This window comes from Pogoniulus pusillus, chromosome 24, assembly GCF_015220805.1.
Source record: "Pogoniulus pusillus isolate bPogPus1 chromosome 24, bPogPus1.pri, whole genome shotgun sequence".
Classification (NCBI taxonomy): domain Eukaryota; kingdom Metazoa; phylum Chordata; class Aves; order Piciformes; family Lybiidae; genus Pogoniulus; species Pogoniulus pusillus.
This window is the reverse complement of record NC_087287.1, coordinates 11,023,273-11,047,802: the sequence shown is the minus strand read 5'-3', so window position 1 is coordinate 11,047,802 and position 24,530 is coordinate 11,023,273. Positions and strand designations below refer to the sequence as shown.

General features: G+C 44.0%; 2 protein-coding genes across 20 annotated transcripts in view; both read right to left on the bottom strand.

Moving 5' to 3' along the window:
* The window catches only part of SERGEF (secretion regulating guanine nucleotide exchange factor), a 144,048-nt gene extending 135,812 nt beyond the window's left edge, over positions 1 to 8,236 (bottom strand). For 9 of the 18 annotated variants that reach the window (XR_010306725.1, XR_010306731.1, XR_010306728.1 and 6 more), the window contains exons 1-7: positions 7,981 to 8,217; positions 5,816 to 5,954; positions 5,016 to 5,171; positions 4,584 to 4,678; positions 2,985 to 3,045; positions 1,580 to 1,693; positions 1,235 to 1,297 (exon numbers count right to left, since the gene is read on the bottom strand). Coding sequence is in view for 9 of the 18 variants with exons in the window: in XM_064163591.1 (XP_064019661.1) it covers positions 1,235 to 1,297; positions 1,580 to 1,693; positions 2,985 to 3,045; positions 4,584 to 4,678; positions 5,016 to 5,171; positions 5,816 to 5,954; positions 7,981 to 8,004 (652 nt within the window). In the remaining 9 variants the exon portion in view is untranslated. Of the gene's footprint in view, positions 1 to 1,234; positions 1,298 to 1,579; positions 1,694 to 2,984; positions 3,046 to 4,583; positions 4,679 to 5,015; positions 5,172 to 5,815; positions 5,955 to 7,980 lie in introns of all 18 variants that reach the window. The other 9 variants (XM_064163596.1, XM_064163595.1, XM_064163598.1 and 6 more) reach the window with 5 other exon arrangements.
* A 337-nt stretch (positions 8,237 to 8,573) lies between these two features.
* TPH1 (tryptophan hydroxylase 1) lies at positions 8,574 to 23,443 on the bottom strand. Of its 2 annotated transcripts, XM_064163588.1 has the most exons (11): positions 23,364 to 23,443; positions 19,293 to 19,430; positions 18,142 to 18,325; positions 16,649 to 16,749; positions 15,930 to 15,997; positions 14,363 to 14,559; positions 13,753 to 13,888; positions 13,110 to 13,236; positions 11,919 to 12,014; positions 11,244 to 11,377; positions 8,574 to 10,953 (listed from the first exon to the last, which is right to left on the bottom strand). In XM_064163588.1, exons 1-11 carry the CDS (start codon positions 23,427 to 23,429, stop codon positions 10,779 to 10,781), a joined length of 1,422 nt encoding a protein of 473 aa, XP_064019658.1. In that variant the 5' UTR covers positions 23,430 to 23,443; the 3' UTR covers positions 8,574 to 10,778. The 2 variants fall into 2 exon arrangements, with proteins under 2 accessions (XP_064019658.1, XP_064019659.1); XM_064163589.1 differs by lacking the exon at positions 8,574 to 10,953 and having other exon boundaries at positions 11,252 to 11,360.
* Positions 23,444 to 24,530: the final 1,087 nt, after the last annotated feature.

Sequence of the window (24,530 nt, the reverse complement as noted above, 5' to 3'; positions counted from 1 at the left end):
TCTCTTAAAAAGCAGAAGCATGGAACAAAAATCATCTGCTCACTCTCTAAATAGAGTGCTAATTAGCTAGAGTGGATTCTATTTGTCCTTACAGTTCTTACTCACTAATCGCACATACACTTTGCATCTCAGAATTCAATGGGATTTACATCTTGGAACATCTCCCCATACAACTAAATCTCTCTAGATCTGCATAAGCAAATACTCCAGTGCTCCTTTCATGACGACAGAGGTACCAGATGGCTGCAGATTTTCTCAGAACTTGCTCCTACAAAGTTTGGCAAAGACTTGTCTTCACACACTTCAAGATATCTTCCACACTTCAAAACTGTAAGATTACAGCATGATTAGCTATTCTGCCTCCCCTTCTCCCAGTCTACCAAACAAAACCAATAAAAGCCTTTATTAGACTTTCATTACTGGATGATTAATATTCCAGCATGGGAGCACTGCTTAAAGATCAAAGAACAAATGACAGGCATTATGGAAGTGGCTAAGTGATTAAAGCATCTTCCTAGTGTTTGAAATAACTCTTGTGTTCTTCCATTACCTCTCACAGCTCTGCACACTGCTGTGTTAGCATAGAATCACAGCATGGTAGGGGTTGGAAGGGACCTCCGGAGATTGAGTCCAATCCTCCTGCTAACACAGGCTCACCTAGATCAGGTTGCACAGGAATGCTTCCAGGCAAGGTCTGCAAGTCTCAAGAGGAGACTCCATAAATCTTCTGGGCAACCTAGTCCAGTGCAACAAGATGCAGTGTTACAGCCACCTAAGATAGTCCCAGACCACCTCACATCCCTGCATAGCACAGCCCCTTGCAGAGGCATTAGCCCACATAGCAAAAGCAGGACACACACAGTAGTCTTTCCTTGGACCAAACATGGCCAATTGCACTGCTTCCAGCACTTACCCATAAAGTTACCCAGCAGAGCATAAATGCTGCAGCTCCAGGAACCCAACCATGTGCTTCCACAAATCCTTTCCAAGCCTCTAACCATTAAACAAACAGCACAGGCTTTTATTCACTCCCAAGGGCTAAGTCACAGCCAGGATAAACCACACAGAACTGAGAGAATTCAGCTCCTAAAAACGGTTTTCAGAATCTACAACTATTACAAAGTGATTAACCAGCACTAACTAACCAGGCTAACTAAAACTCACAAACACTCCCAAAGCACAATAACCTCAAGAGGCTTATGCATGGACTTCCACTTCTGTACCTAAGGCCTACCTGAGAGTGACACCGAATGATAGGAGCCTGCAGCAACCATCTTCACCTTTACATCTTCCAGGCCTAGAGAAGAAAGTGTTACAGATATTGTCCAGCAGGTATTCTTTCATTCAGAAGCATGCATACAAATGTAAGAGTATAACCCCTGCTTTTGGGCCAGAGACAGTGCAAAACTCACTGTCACTTCCCGCATAACTATGACTTTGTACACCCATTCTATCCTTCAGGTAACTCCACTGTATGTTTATAATGCCAAGTGGCTTTGTAAGAAAGTGATGCTACATACCACTCCAAATGCATTTCTGCTCCATCCACCTTTACAGAGGACTCAGATTCCTGGATTACCTGCTACTTCACAGGGCTCCTTTGCTGTCAAGAACAGGGGCAGAGTTTTTCCTTGGTGCGCACGCTTTGCCCGAGATGCCAAGCCAGTTCCCCACTGAAGAACCAAACCACTCTCTTTCCAGAGAAAAGACAGAAAGAAGTGATTAAAACACAACCATCAACAAAATCACTTAACTCATCATTAGTGTTACAAGTGCATTCATTTCATTTGCACTGATTTAAATCACGTCTTTTAGAGCTCCATGGCAAAGACGTGAATAACAGACAGTTGTAATCTCTTGACACAGGGAAGAACAGTAAGAAGATATTAAGCAGACCCATCCCAGTATCGAGGGCTAGATCAGTACATTTCTGGGGACTTGGTATCAGAAGCACCTCAGCTGTAGCACACTTGGTAATGGATACCATTTATTTGTGTAAGTTCATGGCTCTTTCTTTGCCCTTTCCTTCCCTTCATGCTAACGTGTCTGAACAGTCCAGCACACTGAGGGAGGGAAGTCACCTGTCTTCTCAGGAGCCTTCAGAGACCTGACCTAGCACTAAATCAAGATGTTCAATGGGTATGAAGCTGAGGGAAGCATAATTTCCAGTGTTCATACAAGCAGCAGAGATGCCACTCTCCTTCCAACTATCTCCTTTGCATCTTCAGCTAGACTCCACTACCTGGAATCCATACTGAAGTTCACATAAAACTGAAGCAAACAAAAAACCATAGTTTGCTGTTCCTCAGTTTTAACACAACCATGACAATTACAAGGTTTCAATTACTATATTTATTCCACTAACAAGCTCAAAGTCTCTAAAAAGAGCAGAGAAATATTTAGATGTTATGATCCTACTAAGAGTACACACAGCAAAGGATGGCAGAAAGACTCAGAGGACCACGTTTTTAAAGGTGTAGGAGTGAAATGAACTGAGTAGTTCTCTTCCTTTTCAGTGAAGTTTCATTCCAGTGATATTTATCCATTACTATACTAATAAGCCACAATTTGTGTGCAGTTCCATTTGGAAACATCTGACACAAACCTAAATCAATTATTTTGCATACTATAATGAATTCCAAATCCCAAGATGAACTTTTTAATGACCAGAAATAAGCATCCTTCTATGTTTCATTTCAGAAATGGAGAAAAGAATCAGTAAGCTTTTCACTCATCAGAAAATTAACTTAATAACCTCTCACTCTGAATTGTTTAGGAACAGTTCCTCATCACTTTCCAGAAAGATTGTTCTAGTGTGTTTATTACTCACGTTAATCTATATAAAAATCTTACTGTAACTATTTTCCCTGTGATATTGAAAATAAATAGAAGCTAAAATTGATTTCATCTTATTTCTCTCCTTTTCCAAGACATTAAAACTCCATTTCATCTGTCACCAAAGCAACACTCAAATTATGACTTACCTGTAGCAGCAAGGGCATGTCTCAGTCCTGCTGCAACATGCACCACCTTCTCTTTGAGAGACTATTCAAAAAAACAAAACAGACAAAAGAAACCAAAGACACCTTTTAGTTGCTTTTTGCATTGAGTGCCTTTAAAATTAAATGCCAAACATTAGTGGAATGCTACCAAAATAGTCCTCACAATTCTGGCCTGCGTGACACAATGTACAGCAACTTTTTGTGCCACAACAGAAGTAAATTCTGGATAATAAACATTAGTGGGAACACAGAATAGAACAGAATCAACCAGGTTGGAAGAGACCTCCAAGATCATCCAGTCCAACCTAGCACCCAGCCCTATCCAGTCAACTAGACCATGGCACTAAGTGCCTCATCCAGTCTTTTCCTGAACACCTCCAGGGACAGTGGCTCCATCACCTCCCAGGGCAGCCCATTTCAATGGCAAATCTCTCTATGAAGACCTTTCCTCTGATATCAAACCTATACCTCCCCTGGCACAACTTGAGGCTGTGTCCCCTTGTTCTGTTGCTGGTTGCCTGGGAGAAGAGATGGGCTCCCATCTGGCTACAACCTGCCTTCAGGTAGTTGTAGACAGCAATGATTCATCTCTGAGCCTACTCTCCACCAAGCTAAACAACTCCAGCCCCTTCAGTCTCTCCTCACAAGGCTTGTGTTTCAGGCTCCTCAGCAGCTTCATTGCCCTTCTCTGGACATGTTCCAGTACCTCAACATCTCATCTTGAAAAGGGCAGGGAAAGGAGTCAGCAAATAAACTGAAGCAACTGAATGCACAGCTCTGTGGCAATAAAAAGCCATAGTCCAAATATTCACATGAAAGATGGAACCTTGGCTAAAATATGTTTATTTCTTCATTTTTTCTCAAAAACTACACCAAAACCCCCACAGTAAATACCAGCGAGAAGCCATAACTTGCATAAAATAGGACCTTCCAAGTCCTACAATCACTAACACTGATGTCACCACCTAGACCACTGATGGTCGCCCAACCTGTTCATTTAAAGAAGACTACACCAAGTAATGTGTGCACCAAAACAGTTAAATTTGCACCAGGTATCACACAGTATCACAGGTACTTCAGTTCTGGCACTTCTCCACTTCTGAGCACTCTGCACATTTATTATTCTTCTCACAGATGTAATGCTATTTAAAACAGATGGCATCAAGCCCAAGCATTTAATAAGATTGACACCAAAATAGAAAATATCCTAGATGAATGAATGGTGCACATGGTCAGGGAGGACACAAGATTCAGATTACCACTGTCCACGCTACCATTTTCACACTGGAATGATGCTCTCAGAAAACCTCAAGGATACAGAAACGTCAGATGAGTTAACTCCTATTCATTGGGAGTTACCTAAGGGACCAGCTGCCCCCCTCTTCCTCTACCCTCAAGAAGCAACAGAGGAATATCTGTTGAGCCACAAGGCTGTATTTGATGTATGAGCATCCTTCCTACTCTGGAGTTACTGCTTTCACCAAACACAAGAGGTTACATGCAGAGGTCAGACAATCTTTGCAAGTTGTTAGAAGCAATATTAAATAGAGCTCTAAAGCATGATTACTTTTAAGCCTTTACCTCAATCTTTTGGGGAATCAAGCACGGACCTGAAATTTGAGGAACTCCTAATTGTCCAAAGGAGTTAGACCCACAGGACAGAACCAGGCCATCTCCTGCAAAAGGAAGCATGAGAGTCCAATCAGTAAAACCACAAGCAAAAGCAAAGCAGCACAACATTCTAAAAACAGAATATGACAACCAAGTAGTTCAAAAAAGGACCTAACATAATCCATTCCTAAGTCCCTGAGGCCATAGGCTTCTTGTCTTAGCACACCATGTTCAGAAGAGCTCTAAAATTAACTAGGATACAAGTAACATGAAGTAATTCAGTTTGCAAGGCCAGCAGCTTAACACCTGCGAGTGCTTGTGCACCACACAAGTAACAGCAACGTGGAACTTGCAGCATGTTCTCTACACCCAGATATTTCTTCTGCTCTCAGACAGATTTACCTACTAAGACGATTGTAAAATCCCAGCCACAGGCAACTTGTTTTACACAGATGCCAGACAGCGCAGTGCACAAAGTAAAACACAGTACATCTTCAGTGTGATTCAGTCCCAACTGCCCATCTTTGTTATGGCCACACACAAAGAGTTCTCCAGCACCTGGGAAAACAACAACAAAACAAAAAACCCATAAAACCCAGGTTCTACTTCACAGACTAAAAAGACAAGCCATGATGTCCTGGGACAGATAGGGGCAATGATTACCTGTCATTGTAGGGGACTGCAATCAAGCAAAAAGAAAGAAATACCTCTGAATAATTACAGCTACAGAGAGATGAGTTTGTCAAGAGAGATAACCCATACAGTAAGACAGACACCTCTCACCAAGGTGCATGATGAACTTTTCAAACCATATTCACATCTGTGTCCCACCTTAACCAAAATTCAATATGGCATTCAGCAGACCCTTTCAAAGATCATATGCTGTCTTCTCCTCCTTACTTTAAAACTTCAGTCTTGACCAACCTCCCATTTGACTGCTGCCTCACATCCTTAACACAGAAAGAGTGGCTGCTGTATATGAAAAGCTGTTCTGGGAAACGTAGCCATTAAGTAACCACACGAGATAACCAAAACACAAATTTCCCCACCTTAACTGGCACTAAAGAAACCTGTTTTGCAGCTAAAAACTGTACTTGCTCAGAAACAGAAAGCACAGACAGGTGGCAGCACCAAATCACAAGGGAAATAGATAAAAAATGTCTGCAGAAGTCACTCGCTCCTTGCCAGTGCAATGTTTTTACCAGTGATAATTGCAGAATGTCCCCCTCCTCCAGTAATGCTTTTAATGTCTTGACATTTGCAGGAAGCATCTTTCAGTGACTGAGGTACCAGCACATCCTCTCTGTGACCCAGGCCAAGTTGTCCATAGCTGTTTGCACCCTTTGAATACATACAGTAAAATAACACTTTAAGTTAACAAAAAAGAGATACACATCTGCTCCTAAAAGCAAACAAGCTCATCAGAGACATAACACAGCTCAGCCTGCCAGCATTTGCTCCTGAAAATCTTCCAAAATTGCCATCTTCATCCTTACTGCTGTCACCCAGGACCCTCAGGATTACACAACAGGACTGTCACAGAATCGTAGAATGATGTGGGTTGGAAGGGACCTCTGAAGGTCCAACCCCTGGGTTCTGTATTGTGATAGTCGAGGCTGCCCTAACAACTCTATTTTAAAAGCATACTGGAATATATTCTAACAAGATTGTAACTGCAAGCTAACAATTACCAAGGAGAAAAGTCTCATTATCAGAATGACTACCACCTGTTGCTAACCATCACCAAAACCTTATTCAAGCCAATGCTTTCTGGCAGTCTATCTCCAAAACACCACCAGAAAGATGTGTTACCTTGATTTGGAACGTAAGTAAAGCAGAAACACTTACCCCTCATTAAGTCTTTTGTAAGTGGTCAAAATGGAAACACACCAATTATTATAAAGTTGTACATTTTAAATTGTAGCCACTAGGGCACAGAAAAGCAACCACTGACAACACAATAATGTGCCAGGACCTTCCTTACCCAATTGAAGCTCTGTTAAGTATCCAACAGTTTGAAGAGCACCCTCCATTCACAAGGTAGATTCAGGAACTTCCCCATCTCACATGCTGCAGTAACAGCAACACTCAACACCTACACTGCTCCCAGCTGGTCATCCTCAGGGCAGGGACTTCCCAGCTCACTTCACCTTCCTACCTGCAAGCCATTTCCTCCCACCTCCAAAGTAGATAACTAAAAGATGCAGCCCCTGGTGTACCTTAAAAAGGGCCTGCTTAGCAATAAGCGTTTTGCACCTGCAGAAAGAACATTCCAGACAAAAGCAGCAGACCGTTGGCCTCAGCCCGCAGCTACCAGGTGGATGAGGTGTCAGGATTCCAGCTCAACAGGCAGATGAAGTTGTCTCACAGCCGCTACTAGCGGCAGACAGTTTCAGAGCATGTTACTACTCAACAGCCAGAAGTCTTTTCAGGTGTGCCACAAGCCCTCGTTTTAGCCTCTAATTTGTAATGAATTTTCAAGACTTTGAAACCACAGCAGGTAAGATAAAGTACAGAAAGGAAACAGAAGGCCGAGACACCGAAAGCCTCACACACCTATCTCCATTCACCCTTCCCAGACTGAGGGGCTATCACCAAGCGTGACCGCCGAGCAGAACGAGGGGGAAAGAAACCGCCACTTGACGGCTCTCAGACCTCCACTGCTCATGAAGCAAAGCCGTGGGTCAGATCAACCACCAAAAACAAGCAAAAGAAGTCTTTCTTTCGGAGATTTCAGCCCAGGCCGCGCTCTCCTATTCCCCCGGCCCGGGTGGCAACTGCAGCCCCCACACAGGGCGTGACAGTGGCTGGGGCAGGGCTCCGCCCGGCGGGGGAAAGCCGCGGGGCTGCAGCCGCCCAGCCGCCGGTGGGGAATGCCGCGGGGCTGCGGCCGCCCAGCCGCCGGCGGGGAATGCCGCGGGGCTGCGGCCGCCCAGCCGCCGTAAGGGAAAGCCGCGGGGCTGCGGCCGCCCAGCCGCCGTAAGGGAAAGCCGCGGGGCTGCAGCCGCCCAGCCGCCGGCGGGGAAAGCCGCGGGGCTGCGGCCGCCCAGCCGCCGGCTCCCTCGCGAAGCTGCCAAGAGCCGGTGAACCGCCACGAGGACGAACGCCACAACTTTCTCACAGCATCAGGGTTTTTATCGCGGAGGGGACACCTGCCCCGTCTGCCATTCCCCCGGAAAGCGAAGCGAGGGCCTGCAGCAGCGCACACGTCCCCGGTCCCCAGAGCCCCTCAGCAGCCCGCGGGAGGACGAGCGGCTGCGCCCCGGGTCCCGCCCGCCGCTCCCTGAGGGCCGCGCCGCTGGGCGGGCGGAGGGGCAGAAGCGACCCAGCTGCCCCGGGGCTGCTCCCCGCGCCAGGCGCCGCTTACCCACGCCAGCAGCACAGGCTCCATGGCAGCGGCGCCCGACAGCCCTTCCCGCCGCGCCGCAGGCCGGGCAGGAAGGGGCGGGGCGGGGGCGGGCTCGGGCTCTGACGGGGCCCAGCCTCAGCCCGGGCGGCGCCGTCCGCCGGGTCCGCTCGGAGCGCTGGTGTCAGCTCAGCTGCTTCGCCTGGGGAGGTCTGGGAGCCCGGAGAGGATGGCTGCAGCAGACAGCTGTTGCCCCTCCCGCACGCAGTTCTCCTTACTCCAGAGGCAGGCTCCGGCTCCTGCTGCCACGAAAAGCCCCAAACACCGAAGTGCCCGGTCCTGCCGGCGCTGGCAGTACCCCACGGAGGACAGGGGAGCACTTGCCAGGGGCAGGTCCTGCGGACTTTCCTCAACACCCGTTTCAAGAGGAAAAAAAAAAGACTAAGTCTTTTAAAAGCGCAGGGCAAACAAGTCCCTCAAACACAGTTCAGAAAGGAATTCAGTCACATGCATGGAACATCTGAATCACAGTATAAAACGCCTAAACCCCGGGTCAGAAGTGAGTCCTTTGTGTTTCTTACTACAATGTTGAGTAAAGGAGGTTCTGCGCCCAGTAATTACCAACAAGTCATTTATTTACTTGACATTTAAAGCCAACACAACCGTTTAAAATACTTAAATTATTACAGTTATAGATACCTAGAAGGTTTGGATGTGTGAAGCCAAACATAAGTGTTATTGACGCCAGGGAAATGCATTTTCTCTGTATTGCTTTTAGCAGTTTACTTAAGTGGGGTTGTTTTTTTTGCTACACAAGTGCAATTAAAGATGCAACCGCTGTTTTTCCCAAGTATTCCAAATTACATGCCCATTTATCAAGTATAAAGGTTTCCTACTTGAAATGTACACACAGTTCAGACAATTATTTGAAGTAACACAGATCTATATATCAGCAACATCATAATCCCAAGGGGTTTTAAAATGTGGCTGCATATTAACTGCTTCCACAGAAGCAGATGAAATAAATCCTCCTTTACTACTCAAATATAAGAAGGGTTTTTCAAAAAGACAAAGCTCCTAAAATCTATTTCAATGTGTAATGTAAGCCATGAGTGCTGTAGACCATATTTCTGTGTCTCAAATGTTTTTGTCAAAAACCAGAGTGGGTTAACAGGCACAGGAAAAAAAATTATCCAGACTTGAATTAAACAGTGATAATGCTTGGAAAGATTGGGTCAGCAGTTGCTTATGTGGCCCGTGACAAAACATGAAACTCAAACTGATTTTCAAGCACAGAGGTTCATGAAAGTTCTTTCAAGTTCTCAAAATTCTGGACTGGCATCTCTAATGTACTTAAGATTCCCAAAACTCTGATAGCTGCAAATTCTGGATTTCCTGATCAGATGTACCTGTCAGGAATCAGTGCCTAGTGTGCTGTGAGTTACACTCTGCACATCACAGATCTTCACTGAAATATAATGTATCCTGTACACACTTTACTGGCGGGGCTGGCAGAAACAGCAGCCAGCACAACTTTATATAGCATGAAACTACAGAGCCCTGAAATGGTGAAGTTTGCTACTGTGTGATATGGATAATTCAGCAGGACACTGCTTCCCACTGCTTGCAAAGTGCTCTTCAGAAGGGCACATACAAGGCAAGTTTGTTCCATTCATAAGCCACAGAGTTTCTATGAAATGCTTGGCCCTTTCAGTCAGGGTTTGCTTGGTGCCATGGTCTAGCCTTGAGCTCTGTGGTAAAGGGTTGGACTTGATGATCTGTGAGGTCTCTTCCAACCCTGATGACACTGTGATACTGTTAGGGAATGAAGGTGTTGAAGGGCTAGAAAAGAAGAAGGAGAATCTATCTTTGTGCAGCCTGTGCAGGTTAATAAAGTGACCAAGCAGTTAACAGGAGACATCCTTCTAAAATGAAGACTTGTCTGTGAACTTCAGCTGCTATTCCAAACTTTGGAGCTATTTTAGAACAAATTAAACTATTTTGAATGTTAAGTTGTATTTTGGAAATAGTTTTAGGCTTTGTGCTAAGTTAGTACCTGATGGCTTGCTGTGTTTTTTTGCTAAATTAATTGAATTAGGAAAAAGGCAAGTAGGACTTTCTTTAAAGGAAGGGCCTTCCCTCAGATGCAACAAAAATCTTGACTCTGAGCCAACAGCAAATCTCTTAAACAGAAACAGGGGTTTGTGCAGCAGCTCTGTATCTCTGCCTTACAGCAGAAGCATGCCAAACAGCAGATGTGCAATTCTTTGGGGGCAGGGATGATCCCATTGAAAGCAAGATTTGAACCCTCAGTATTACCGTGATGAACCTCCAGCTGTTGGTGGCCTGTGCTGTAATCGTTCAAGTTTTAAACTCAGTAGCACAGACTTAAGGGCACTGATTACTATAGCTGCTGTGCTACCAAAACTGCAGTGCTGTAAAATTAGTAGCATAGGCTAACAGTCACAAACAGACATTTTCTTATGGCAAATAATTCACTTATTGCCTCATAAGCCACCTTCTGCAGCATCCTATCACAGCCTTGATGTCCAGACCACACTTTGCTCCAGTCCAGCAATTTCTCTATTCCCTCACCAGCTTCTCAAAGGCAACTCCAGGCTTTTTTTGTCCAAGGGAGATGAAGAAATATATTCTGTAGGGGACTTTACACAGAGAAACAAGATGAAGTTGTTATTCATATGGACCATTCACTCTTCCCTTTGAAAAGGAGAGAGCTCTGTATACAACACATTAAACATGTAGAGAGAAATCAGCAGGGAAAAGGAGTTGCCGACCGCACCACAGTGCCGACAGGTGTGTTAAACCTCCAGCTGCTTGCCCATCTTGCTGAGGGCATCGCTCACAATGTCCAGCTCATGCCGCAGCTCGTTCACCACGCTGGCAATGCTCTTGGTGTCTTTCAGGATCTGCAGGCTTTGTGTGTATGGGTTGTACTTCACACCAAAGGGGCGCTTGATGGTTTTTGCAAACTCCCTATTCAAGTTAAAAAAGAGAGGGAGTTACAAACCAAGCACAAATGCATTCTCTGTATGCAGTCAGCATCAATAACTACTTTTTTTAACTACTCACTTTCTTAAAGACAGTTGCAATTGTTACATAATTCATCTTTCCCAACTAGACCACGGAAGACCAGGCAAACAATAATTCTTGGCTTTCCAATGCCATGAAAGATACTTTTAGAACTGTGATAAAAGGACGTGGTGCTGCTACTGAGAGATGCATGAAATCAAACCTGCTTTTATAGAATGGGAACAAATCTGTACCTCATCTTTTCCTTTGCTTCTTCAAAACTTTCAGAAACATAGTAAACCTCCTGGAAAGTTGTAATGAGGCATTCTTGCTTGCAGACAACCTTTGGATCAAAAGGCTTGACTCTGGCACTGCCAGAGAGAGAGTGCTGGTAATGTAATGTGTTATGTGTCAGAGGAACATCACCACCCAAAGAATCCACGAGGAAGATGACATGAGGTAGAGTCAATAAAATAAAAAAATATTCAGTGAGACCATATTTAGTGCATTGCTGCTTAAGATTCATATCTGCAGATGAACAGTGGTTAAAGATTAACAAATAGAATAACTCAAAACAGTCAATCCCTCAGACAGAATGCTTGCATGTAAACAAGAGCAGTATTTTCAGAGTCTGGTTGAACCAGATGATCTTTATTCTGGAAATAGTTACTTGGACCCTAACATGAAGAAATATCAGTCAACTAATGCTTCTTGCAAAGGACACTGGAGCTGCTCAGCATATATCCAAAAGCAGACTGTCCAGTAATTACTGCCATAGTGAATTTCTTCAAGTCTAGTGGGCATCTAATGAGTTTTCAAAAGAAAGGTTTTTATAATTATACTTCATGAAAAAACAGGGCAAAACAGTGGCAATCATAATCAGGTGGAAACAAAGAGGAGAGGCATCTAAGCAGAAAGTGCAGTTTTACCTTGAGTTCACTAATGGAAGAGAGCAAGCCAGCCCCATACACTCGAAGCTGTCCCTCTTGCTTGCACAAACCAAATTCGACAGTGAAGAAGTAGCACTGAAACAAAGAGGGGAGTAAAATACTTCAGCCTTCAGCAAAGATGCTGTGGTGAACTAGATGGAGGCATTTCTGTTGTAGTGTCAAAGAGTCATCACTTGCCTATCCATCTCAGACATTTAAAGAGGAGGGAAGCCAGAACAGAAGGACAAAGAGCCACAGGACTGCATGCTTCTCATAAGAAAGACTGATATTATAGATCCCCAAAAGGCTAGAAGTTGTTAATGTCAGTAGGCACATTATGATGTAAATCTGTTTGGAGAAATACTGTCATGACAAGATATCTTCAGTACAAAAGAAATGCTGGCTAGAGAGGATCTCCGTGAGTCAGCCAAAACATCAGCCCACCACAGTTTGTTTTCCATTTGCTTACTGTCCTGTAAAGTTCCAGGCATTTAGTTTGCAGGATTTCTGCAGGTATATGGGAGGAATACCATTTCCATAGATTGCTAAGTTCTGCTCACACTCAAGGTGGTAGAAATTTTACCACTAACTACACCAGGTGGGGGTCAAAAATATTTTAGAAATCAGACAATCATTTCCTTCCTAAGTGGCATCAATTATTTCTTCATCTAAATTTAATTTTCATCTTAAAATCGCTTTGCCAGAGCATCCAGAAACTGATATTCAGGAAGGAAGATCAATTTATATTATTTGAATTTCCTGTCTGAAAAGGTTCTAAATACTAGTGCTCACCACAAAACCCTGTTTCATTTCAATTCATTCTACACACTAAAGAAAGAGATTACTTTTAAAGTAATTGAATCATGTTCACAGAAGTAAGAATATTTTGTTTGGAAGAAACACACTATAGAATTTCAATATAGAAAAAGGAATTTGCCACCAGAAGTTGCATCCTTACTTGACAGCTAAGTGAAAAGTACACTAATCATATCAACCTTAAAAGGTACTCTCTTTCTTACCATGGAGGATTCTTATGTGCTGTAAAAGCCAAGGACCATTGAAACACATATGGAGGTCCAGCAGCTGGTGTGACTAACACCAACATGAAGCTACAGATTCATTCCATGGAGTGGTATCAGCCTAGCACAGTACAAAGTTTTCAGTGGGATCAACAGGCACTCAAACACTCACTGTGGCCAGCTTTTGGACAGCCTCATCTGATGCCCCAAGTGATGCAAGACCAATTTCATGGGAGAACTGAGCAAAACTGGGTTCAGCCAAAAGAGGGACATGGCCTAGGAGCTCATGACATGTATCACTGGAAAAAGAAACAAAACAAGAAATCCCAGGAGCTGGCTTCATAGGACAGTGAAAAAGCACCACTGAACTGATAAAATGTCTTGTGTCAAACTGTGTAATATCCAAAAGACATTTAACATTCAAAATATCCTATAGCAAATATATTCTTTCATGTTTAGCTGAAAACAACTAATCAGGTCATAGTAACCCTACATAAGGACATAGACTTCCAAATGGAGTTGTCTAAAATTAACATCTGAGCTCCGCATTTATGAGACAATTGAATGTTAAAGCAGCTGTGCACAATGACATCAGTAAGACCTCTCCAAGAACATGCCATACTTAGGAGGGCAGCACATGAGTATGCTAAACCTTCATTTCATTACATTCAGCATGAAGGCTGAGTCTTCAACACCTTACAAATAAGGATTTTTCTCTGATGTTCCTGAAATGTTTTCAATTAGCTTGGCTCTGGGCAGAGAGATTCAAAACTTAGGCCCCTTCTCCAATTTTACCCCAGAATTAAATGACTCACGGCTCTGGTGTATAGAGAGGGTCGGAGCTGTGTCGAACATACTGAGTGCAGTGAAAGACTCTGAATGCTAATCCTGCCAAGAAGTCTCGGGGTGACAGATAACCAGCAACGGGGCGAATGGTGAAACCTGTGCGCTCTGAAAAGGAATAGAGGAAGCTTATGTCAGTTTAGTGTAGAAATGCACAATGCTGTCACCTCTCCTGCTGCAAATGCAGCAAAAGTTGACTCTACCTTGGCTCAAGAGCAGGTGGAAAATTAGACACAAAGAGAAAACTACGTCATAAACTTGAGAATGACAAACACGAAAGTAAAAATATCCCTACCTCTGTGTCAGATTTCCTACAGTATCATGGTTGTGGCCAACACAACACAGTGAGGTCTCTCTTTAGTCAATCCTAACAATCTCTTCAGAGGCATTGCCTCTCAAATGTCACACTTTGTATATAATGAAGATGCAATATATTAGGACACGGATGGTCAAAAGGTCTCTTAAAGGACCAGGATGGATACAAGGAAAAGTAAACAAGGATGTTTACTTGTGCTCTGAAGGGAGCAGTGTGATTTGCAAAGGACATCAGTTTCTTGGTATGTAAGAACATTAGCACCTTACCTTTCAGGAAGCGAGACACATCTTCCAGCTGGGGGATATTGTCCTCCCTGTAGCCACAGTACTTGGTAAGCAAGGGTATGTTTTTAAGGTACTCTCTACAGGCATGAGTTGGGTAAAGCTTGTTAAGCTCTCGGTACACAGTCCCCCAGGTCTTGATCTCCTCCTCAGTGAATTCAATTCTGGGAATTGGATCACCACTACAAGGAGGAGAAGAAGGAGGACATTCCTTAGTAAATAGCTAATAAGGGACGAGTCATTTACCTACTATTATCATTTAATGTCTATACAACCGTGGCACCTGGTCCCAGTGTGTTAGGCACTGTTATATACACAGTGAGATCTGCTCTATGCTCTGGAAAGCTTTTAGCCCAAGGGCTGCTTCTCCTTTCCATTTAAATCATGTGACAGGAATCTTTGCATTGACCTCACTGGAGCGTGGAGCTGTAAACAGTATCTTAGGTGTTTAATGCTGATAGTAACACTGATTTGTCTTAGAAAAAGAGAATTATCTGAAGTAGCATATTGCACAGAAGCAGCTAAATAGAAGCATGAGGTAAAAATCATGTTTCTATGTAGAGAAGATGAGCACCTGCCTGAACATATTTGTTGTAGTTCATCTCTCCTATTTAGCCCTTAGGATCTTGATTAAAGGGGATTATAACAAGTGTGTGACCTAAAGCCCACTGAAAATTACAGGAGTGTCACACTGAGCTTCCACTGTCAGCCAGGTAACCAGCATTGCAAATGCTTTCTCTAGGGAATCTGTTAAAAACACATTAACAGCAATGGGCTCTGTGCTGAGGTGACCAGCTGCATTAACACACACTGCAAAAGAGCACCTGATACCCACCATTTCTAGGTTATCTCCAGTTGAGGAATTTGGCACCTACAATCAAGCAGGCAACAGCAGCAGCAAACTCAGGTTTAGAAAGAATTCATGGCCCTGGGCCATGAAACTAGAATTTTAAGAGCTCCCTCCCACAAGCAGCATCTCTTAAAGACAGAAGCTCTTCAAGCTTCTTTTCACAGAACACTTCTTATCTACATGTCGCATGCACAGGCTGGATCCCAGAAACAAAATTCAAGTATTAACATTTGCCCAGAATTTGCACTTCACTGTCAGTAGGGTACATACTGGGCTTTGCCTCCACTCCCTCTCCTTCATAAGAGATGAGTCCACCCTAGCCCAGTCAGTGTGTCTTGGCACTTGCTCTTCCTTTTTTGTGCCCATTTCCAGAGAATCATGAAGAGACCGCAGAGTCCAAACGCACCACGCTGCAGGAAGCCCATGCTGGCATCGTTGCCCATCTGAGCACTGCCACAGATGCCATAATGGTGGCACAACCACAGCCTCAGACTGATTAGAGGCCCCAGGAGCTGTAAGAAGGCCTAGATCTACCTTGAATGATTTACTTATGTCTTCCTTCATTTTACCCCCTTAGCTCCAATTCCCAAGCCAAGCATGTCTCAGTGACATCTCAGCCCTGGGAATGTGAGGTCCCGTCAGTCCACTCTGCTATCTTTTCAAGGCACCCAGAAGGCTTACTCTGGAAGAAGTCAAACTTACTGTTTGTAGTTCATAGCCAGGTCTGCAAAATACTTTCTTCTCTTGCGATAGACATTGTCTTTGAAACCCTGGAAGGAGAAAAATAAAGTGAAACAACTTCCTAAAGTGTAGGAAATAAAGTAATTTAAAACAAGACACTTAAAATTTCTTCAGCTGGGAAATGCACAAGTATGCTGTGAGGACAGGGCAGAAACCACATAGCTTCAGTTTGAAATGTTTAATAACTGGGAACTAAGCCAACACTCCCATTCAAAGTAAGAATTAGTGGGTTTATGCATACATCTGTGTATTCAGTAGACATTCCTTTTAGTCATATTAGTATTTATACAAACTTTGTTTCCTTTCTTGGTTCTTGTAAATTAGAGAACAACCAGTCTGTTTGCACTGCCCAAGTACCAATTATAGAAGACAGAAAGAGGAGGAACCCAGTCAGCCTCACAACAGCATTTTTAATTTCTATGTGACCACTCAGGGCCCAGATCTGGACCCTCACATCCTCACTCAAGGAAGTCTTTCAGAAAGGCATAGGGACTGAATTCCGAGACAGCCTCGCCTGAACTAGGAAGACGACATGGAACTCCCCAAGGGAAGGTGCTCAGACCCACAGAAGCACCATTGAGGGGAAGGAAAAGGAGGAGAGAAAGCTGCAGTTTTTTTAAAGTAAGCTCCACAAAGTACACCTCCTCTGGGACTGGGTGTGGGGAGGACAAAATACTTACTGGATGGTCAGCATCCAAATCGGACCCATACATCAGCACTCGGTTTGCACATTTATCCAAATCTGAGATCTTCTTTGGAAACCAGGGAATATTCTCCATGTCTAGGGAATGCATGGAATCCACAAAGTTATTAATAATGCCGAGCATGCTGAGGGAGGAAATGCTACTTTCAAGTATGGCTCGGGTGGTTACAAGCCAAATCTATAAATTAAAAGAGCATGAATAAGACAAGGGAGTTCACTGCCTATCTGGGACCAGCCTACAGCTCACACTTCCTCCTCTGTCATTGCCACAGTCTGCCTACAGAACACAGCCAGTTCCAAAGCATTCAGGGGAGGAAACAGTTAATATGCGGTTTCTGTGGCCCTTAACTGTTACAAGAGTTTGAATAGCATCCAGAAGCTCCCACTGAGACAGGGCCTCCTCCTGTATTCTGTTGAGAATCTTCCAGGGTACGAAGTGTGCAAAGGAGTAGAGAAGTGACTTGCCTGCAGACACTGTGCAGGGCAGGTTTGAGTTCTCTTATCCCTGAATGCAGGAAATAAGCATTGCTCTGTAGTTATGTATCTCAGAAGTACACATCTTTGCTGAGAGGTTTGTGGGTGAAGAGGACTAGAAGGGTCTGCAGTCTTAAACAGACACTTCATAACAATCTTGCTACTGACTACTTGGGGTGGTTTTATAGCCTAAGAGAGTTTTTAGCCAGGCTCTTGGCAGAGCAGTTACTACACTGTTTTTCTGCCCTGATGCTCTTCAGTTTTCTTTAAAAGAACAGGAGTGTTTACATTAAAATGCCCCTACCTAGGGCTAAAGTAAACTGGTTTTATCCAAGAACACCTGGCCTCACCCCTCCCTACCTACCAGCTTGTGTCAAACACGGTGGATTAGAAATACATGGGACTGACACCCTGCTGCCCTGAACTTAGAGGCATCTCTTTAACTATAAGCAAAGGAAAATAGATTGTGAAGCATTTTAAAGTTAGAAGGCATCCCTTTTGCACTAAGTAACCAGTTAGCATGAAAAGTGATTTTAAAAAGCCCAAAACCTAAAGCAAGAGCTACACAAGGGAATTGCGGCACCCATCTCCTGCTCTCACCAGTGTCTGAACTGAACTGAGATCTGTCAGTATTATACCTCTGCCACCACGGTGTACAGTCCCCAGCCAAGCCCAGCACTCAAGCCTGGCCTGAGCTGGCCTCTGTGGGCACAGGGTCTCCCATCAAAGCTCATTGTGCTGTACTGAGAAGGGAGCAGAGCACAGACAATGGACACACAACATGCACCAGCCCAAAACAGGATGTACTCCTGGGTGACACCAGCCAAACCAGGCCTGTTTGTATCAGCCAAACCACACACAGTCACAATACAGAAATACAAACCTGGTAGCTACTGATTGAGAACTCACCACCAAGGCAGATGTTAGCACCATAAAAAGATTTCAAACCAAGACACCGAGAAGTGCATTTTCATCAGAACTGCACTTTGTACTTACCATTGCTCTGGACATTGAAATGCTCTGTTGGGTTCACAGAGACAACGTTGACATGGGATTTCAGAAGCTGGAAGATCTCATTCAGCTGTTCCCTGTTACTGTCACAGCCCACAAAGATCTCAAACTCCGAATTTCGTCTCTTGGACTTCCGTGACTCAATGTGTACCAGATTGACATGCTTCTCCTGGTTTGTAAGGAGTAATGTTTTCAAACAGACTGACTTGAAACAATTGACTAAAAACTACAATTTGGGCTTCAAATGAATATTCTGCTGCCATGGATTGTTCACCACCTTCGTTAAGCTATTTCATTTAACTGGATCTCTTGATAGTAATTTGCTTAGTCGAGAAGGGGAAATGGTTTGATTTTAAAAAGCCTCCCATTCAAGAAAATGAAAGAGAACCTGTGTTCTGTCAATTTCATTTACATTCAAGAAGCATAGAAAAATACAGCCAGGGGGTACTAATTCATAGACCTTTTTCTTTCATTTTCCCCATAGGAAGCTGATTAGGAATAGGATCTTGGGAAGTCACCAAAATGCCAAGCAAGTCACCATATAATTATCTCACAAGCAAGTAAGGGATTTAAAAGTGGGAGTTTTAAGGATGAAATTGTCACTTTTATTTAAAAGAATTATTTAATCATATGTCTTATATCAGAAACACAGAGAAAACCCCAGGTGGCACCATGCATATTCCTTGCACCACACCTGCCCAACGATCAAAGGAGTGTGGTTATGGAAATGAGGTTGCTCTGTGACCCTCAGTCTGCCTAAGCCTGGTGCCAAGGGCACTGCACTCAACCACTGTGGATTGGCACCCTAAGTGTCTACCTGCCATTGGAAGGAGCTTCAAAGCCACCTCTTGCATGCAGCAGAAACAGTAAGTGCCAGTTCTCTTTGCATGAGGAGAAAAGACAAAACTCCTTCAGTCTTTAGCTGGTGCAGCTGACAGATTTTGTGAAGAGCTTTAGTCAACCACCATCTAATTTGAGACATAAATCTGTCTTCGTGGGTAACTGTGGGTGCAAAGTGAGGGGCAGGTTAGGAATCACATCCTTAACAAATAGATGCAATAGATTCTAGCGTGTTCCAAAACTCTCTTTACCATTTAAAAATGCCAAGTTGCTGTAGCAATGTGACTACTACATACCTGAAAGAGCTTCAATGCTTTCACAAGTCCTCCAATTTCATTTTTCAATGAAAAAATTATGGCTGTTCTTCCTCTTTCAGATGCATGGTCTTCATTCTCTTTATTATCTTCAATCATCATGTAATTTGACTTATTTAACTAAATGCAAACAAATAAAAGTAATGGGTAATAATAGGGCAATCTTGTGCTTTGATCATCCACAACAGGAAAGGTGCCAGTTAAATCACTACACAGTAGGCACAAAGAGTCTGTGAGAGCTGAGGATGAAATACTGATATTTCCTTTTTTCAGCTGAATGATTTTATAGACATCTTTAGTCATTCTCTAGCACGCAGAAAATGTTTTCAAGGTATTGTTTATAGCTAGCATTGCTACTTCAGGGGAGAATGATCTCCACAGAGGTTGAGCAAAATGCTCATTGGCAGATTCAGTGAACTTCGGTAAAGGAAATAATCCAAAACTTGCTGGATATAGGCAGGAAAAGATGGAGCAAGATTTAGTGGATCAGAACTGAAAACTTACTGTCTTTCTCTTGTTATGTCACTGTAAAGGACTGCTTTCACAGGAAAAGGAGCCAAAACTTAAGGAGATAAAATATTATGCAGATCAGAATCTGTGGACTATAGAAACAGTCCCATTCTGACCAACCACAACCAAGCTATTCCATCCATCAGGTCCCCTAATTCATGTAGCCAGGCCATAAACAGATTTAATATTGAAAAAACTGAGAATATAGAAGAGACCAATCAAAGTTAAAACATAGGGCTTCAAAGCAGCAGTTGTTTCTCACTTCTTCAAACCCCACACAAATAAAACCAGTCTCTAAAGCAGCTAAAGAGGAGAGGAATAATGAAGGTAATTATTGCCACTGGGAATTATTTTTTGATGACACAGCTTTTAAAGCTATGACTATCTGGTGACATTTTCAGGAATGGAAAGAGCAAACAAATAAAACGCAATCAAATGCAGCACTTCCATTGATGCCTTTCTGCAGCCTCTCCAGTTTTTAACCTCTTGAAAACATAATGCTGAACAGCTACCTACTTCTAACCATAGCAGGTAAGTTCAAGAATACAGGGTTTATCTTTAATCAAAACATTCCCATTTACCTTCCAGGTTAAGCAGGTAAAGTGCCTAACAAAATAATAAAATTAGTTTGATTTTAAATTGTGTGGTTTGGAAGACAGCAGACATCTGATGCTGTTCTAAGGAAGGTTTCAAACAAGTTACTAGATGTGAGCTCTTTTGAGAGCCACAGTATTATTCCACAGAAGAGCTCTTTCTCCAAGCCCTCTGATGCCAATGGAAATATCTGGATTTCTGAGTGGGTCCCCACCTCTAAAGAGCTGTCACAACATGATGAGCCTGGACAACAGTGTCGGTTCATCACACTCTATCTGATCCAGCAGCCACTGGTCTACATCAGCTTGAATCCAGCCATCAAACTGTCTGCTCAAAGTGGGTGTCAGGGCCCAATCCAGGTTCTGCTGAGCAGCCTGAATGGTTTACAGCTCACTTCAGTGAGCATCAGATCAGGATCACAAGAGCCATAAACAGGCACTGAGCAAAGATACTCCAAGCAGAAGACAAAACACTAATAGCTCCAAGACTTCATATGGATAATTCATTGTTTTCTCAAAGCATAGAGGCTGTCACCTGAGTAAGTCAAATCCTGTTGAAGTGGTATTGCTGTGGAAGAAGCTGGAAGCAAAGAAGTCTCCGCTACAAGTAGTTAGGTGGTGGTCTTTGAAGATAGTTGGTCTGGGTTATATACATAACACAGCATGTTGGCTCAATTCGACATTCAGGATCACTGACTTACAATCAGCTTACAAGATCTGGCATAGCTGCATGCAGTATTGTAAGGGGCACAGCTAGGACAAAATACAAGCATGGAAGACTAATGTTTTTGTATTTTGCTATGTCAACTAAAGTATTTAGGATCGGGTGACAACATTTACAAACCAGTGCTTATCATCATAGTATCATAGTATCATCAGGGTTGGAAGAGACCTCACAGATCATCAAGTCCAACCCTTTACCACAGAGCTCAAGAGATCAATGAAGAAAATACAACAAAATACAGCATGTTCTTACATTAAGTTCTAAAAATTACCTCTAACATAGGAATTTGAAAAAGCTGCAAAAGAGAAATTCAGGTGCCTGTCATGCCAAACACATACCACTTACATCTTTAACTACAAACCAACACTCATCTTTCGCTTTCAGTTTAAAAATGGATGAAAACCAGGTCTGCATTAATGCCACAATCGTTTTGGTATGAGACAAGAGAAAACACTAACAGAAAATCAATTTATCTCCTCCAACAAGTGCAACTTCACTTTCATTCTACTGTATCAGTAATTCAGCTCTAGTCAAATCCAATGTTTTGCCTTTGCAGCGTATCACATCTGAGCTTTTTTGGAGAGTGAGGGGGGAATGAATATTGCATTGATACTTGTTATTAATTATATGAATCCTTACATTGATTTTCCATTCATCTGACTCAAGTCTCAATGAAAATATGCTGCCACAGGGATACTCTAAAGCCCTTTTTTAGGTAGATACGTAGATACCTTCTGGTCAAAGACTGCTCCTTTTGGAGCCCATAGCAACCAGCTGTTCTTTCTCCTCCTCCCCAAAGAATATCCTCTGTGAGATAGATACTTGAGTGCATATATTTTGTGTTTTAATCCTTTCTGTTAATGGATAGCCAAGAGATAAAATTATCCAAATATACTGATCTAAGCAAATTACATTTTATAACTATAAATTTAATTTTAAAACAAACACAAAATGTATTTGACACAGGTTGCCATTAATTGTACTTGGTAAAAGGCCTCAACTTACAGCCATTTTAAATCCTCCTCTCTCTAAGGAGCTGCTTACTTTCTCACTGTCCTTCTGACACAGTTCTTAGTAGGGAAGGATGAAGACATCATCTTGCAAGTAACCATGCCTAGATGTCACAAGGATTTTTTTCAGCCACACCAAACATTTAAACTAAATCCTTAAGTTCTCAGACACCAAATCAGAAGTTGTGCTGAACAGTTCATTTGGCTTCCAAGGGATCTGGCAAAACAATCTCTAATGAAACTTTACTCCATTACAGTTGGCATGGTTTCTACAAGGGATTTTCCTGAGTTTGTAAATTATAGCCAACACAAATGCATTGAGCTCAGAACCGCTTCAGTTACAAAAGGCCTTTAGGATCATCAAGTCCAACCATCCTCTAAGTCTACCGGGGCTGGTGCTGAAACATCTCTCAGTAGCACATCTCTGCCTCTGAAACACCTGTAGGGATGGGGATTCAGCCACTTCCCCGGGGTGCCTGTTTGAGAACAGTGTTTGAGAACCCTGTTACTGAAGAAGTTTCATTTCTTCTAATACTCAACCTAAAACTCCCCTGGTGCAATTCAAGGGAGTTTTTCCTCACTCTATCATTTGTTATTAGGGGGAAGAGACTGACTCCCCACCTGGCTCCAACCTCCTGTCAGGGAGTTGTCAGAGCAAGAAGGTCTCCCCTCAGCCTCCTTTTCTCCAGATTGAAGATCCCCAGTTCCCTCATCTGCTCCTCACCAGATATATTCTCCAGACCCTTCACCAGTTTTGTTGCCCTTGTCTATACCCAGGTACCTTTTTCTGGACCTGAAGATGTCATCTTCTCTGATGTACTGAGCACATTCCCACTATAACATCAAACAACTATCCAGGAGTGGATGTTTCTGGATTATACCACACTCTCTGTCTCCTAAGCAATGACTCCCCAGAAGTTACTTTGGTTCTTCCTTAATGTCATCTGCTTGCATTTGGATTTTCCCTACTTTTTTCCCCTCTTCTATCCAGAAACAGAAGCATAACCAACCCATTCCAGCGGCATTGGGAGCTTTCACCGATGCCAGAGTAGCTGCGCCTCCGGGCAATCACTTTTCTCTAAGGACCGAGGGCCAAAGGTCCCCGTTTTAGCCCAAACCCACCGCGCCAAGAACCGCAGTGGCGAGGCGGCCGAGCTGCGGCTGCAGAGCTGCGACACGTCCCCCTCTGTCCCGCTTCCCGTCCCGCAGCCCTCACCTGGCCGGCGCTGTCCCGGGGGCTGGGCGCCTCCAGCGAGCCGCCGCGGCGCGGCAGGGGCTGCATGGCCGGGCCGGGGCGGGCGGCGATCTGCAGCGCCCGGTACCCGCGGCCGCGCCGCTTTATGGAGGGGCGAGAGCCGCCCATAATCGAGCCCCGCGGGGGTGGAGGCGGCCGGAGGGAGGGAGGGAGGGAGGGAGGGAGGGAGGGAGGGAGGGAGGGAGGGAGGGAGGGAGGGAGGGAGGGAGGCGGGGGAAGCGCTGTCCGGCCCCGCTGAGGCCGGGGCCCGTCATCCCTGCTCAGAGCGCCCGCGGAGCGCTGTCTGAGGAGCGGGGTGCTCCGCTGCGGCACCAGCCCTCCGAAACAACCCGCCCCAACAGAGGTGATTTCACTCCCTGTCCGCCCTAAGAGAAGGTGAAGCGGGGTCGCAGAAGACTGACTTTTTGTGGGTTTAGGGAGTGAGCATTTGGATGGAGGGGAATTTATCTACCTCCACCTGTACACAAAGCCTTTCTCCCAGCATGTGCCCGCTCCTCACAAATCACAGAATCACTACTTTAGAAAAGACCTTAAAGATCATTGAGTCCAACTGCCATTAAACCATGTCTCAAAGTGCCATGTCCACACGTTTCTTGAACACCTCCAGGAACAGTGACTACACCACCTCCCTGGGCAGCCTTTTCCAGCATCTGACCATTCTTTCAGGAAAAAAAAATGTTCCTAATCTCCAACCTAAACCTCCCCTGGCACAACTTAAGCCCATTTCCTCCTGCTCTATCACTTGATTCTAGGGAGAAGAGACCAACACCACTTCACTCCAGCTTCCTTTCAGGTGGCTGTAGAGAGCAAAGAAGGCTCCAATAGGTATTGATAGGTATGATGCCTGTGGGAAAACGAAAGCAAACTGATAGTGGTTGGACTTGATGACCTTAAAGGTCTTTTCCAATCCATGATTCTATAATAAATGAGTTGGTTAGGACTGAGTCCACAGCAGCAGGTAAATAAGCAAAGTTACCTGCAAGGCAATGGCTGAGCTACCGGAACCAGTGGCCCCAGTGAGGAGCTCTCCTAAATGCTCTAGAGGGCTGCTGCAACAGTGTGCAGTGCAGGCTGCAGTCTCAAAGAGAAACACAGCAGGAGGAGAAATGACTTCTTTATATATCAGTG

Excerpts from the sequence above, each read along its gene's own strand:
- TPH1 (XM_064163588.1), bottom strand. The coding sequence starts at position 23,429 with ATGCAGCCCCTGCCGCGCCGCGGCGGCTCGCTGGAGGCGCCCAGCCCC. Across the intron at positions 16,750-18,141 it reads TTTCAATGTCCAGAGCAATG|ACATGGAGAATATTCCCTGG; the intron begins GTAAGTACAAAG and ends TGCATTCCCTAG. Across the intron at positions 12,015-13,109 it reads CTGTCCAAAAGCTGGCCACA|TGCTACTTCTTCACTGTCGA; the intron begins GTGAGTGTTTGA and ends TCTTTGTTTCAG.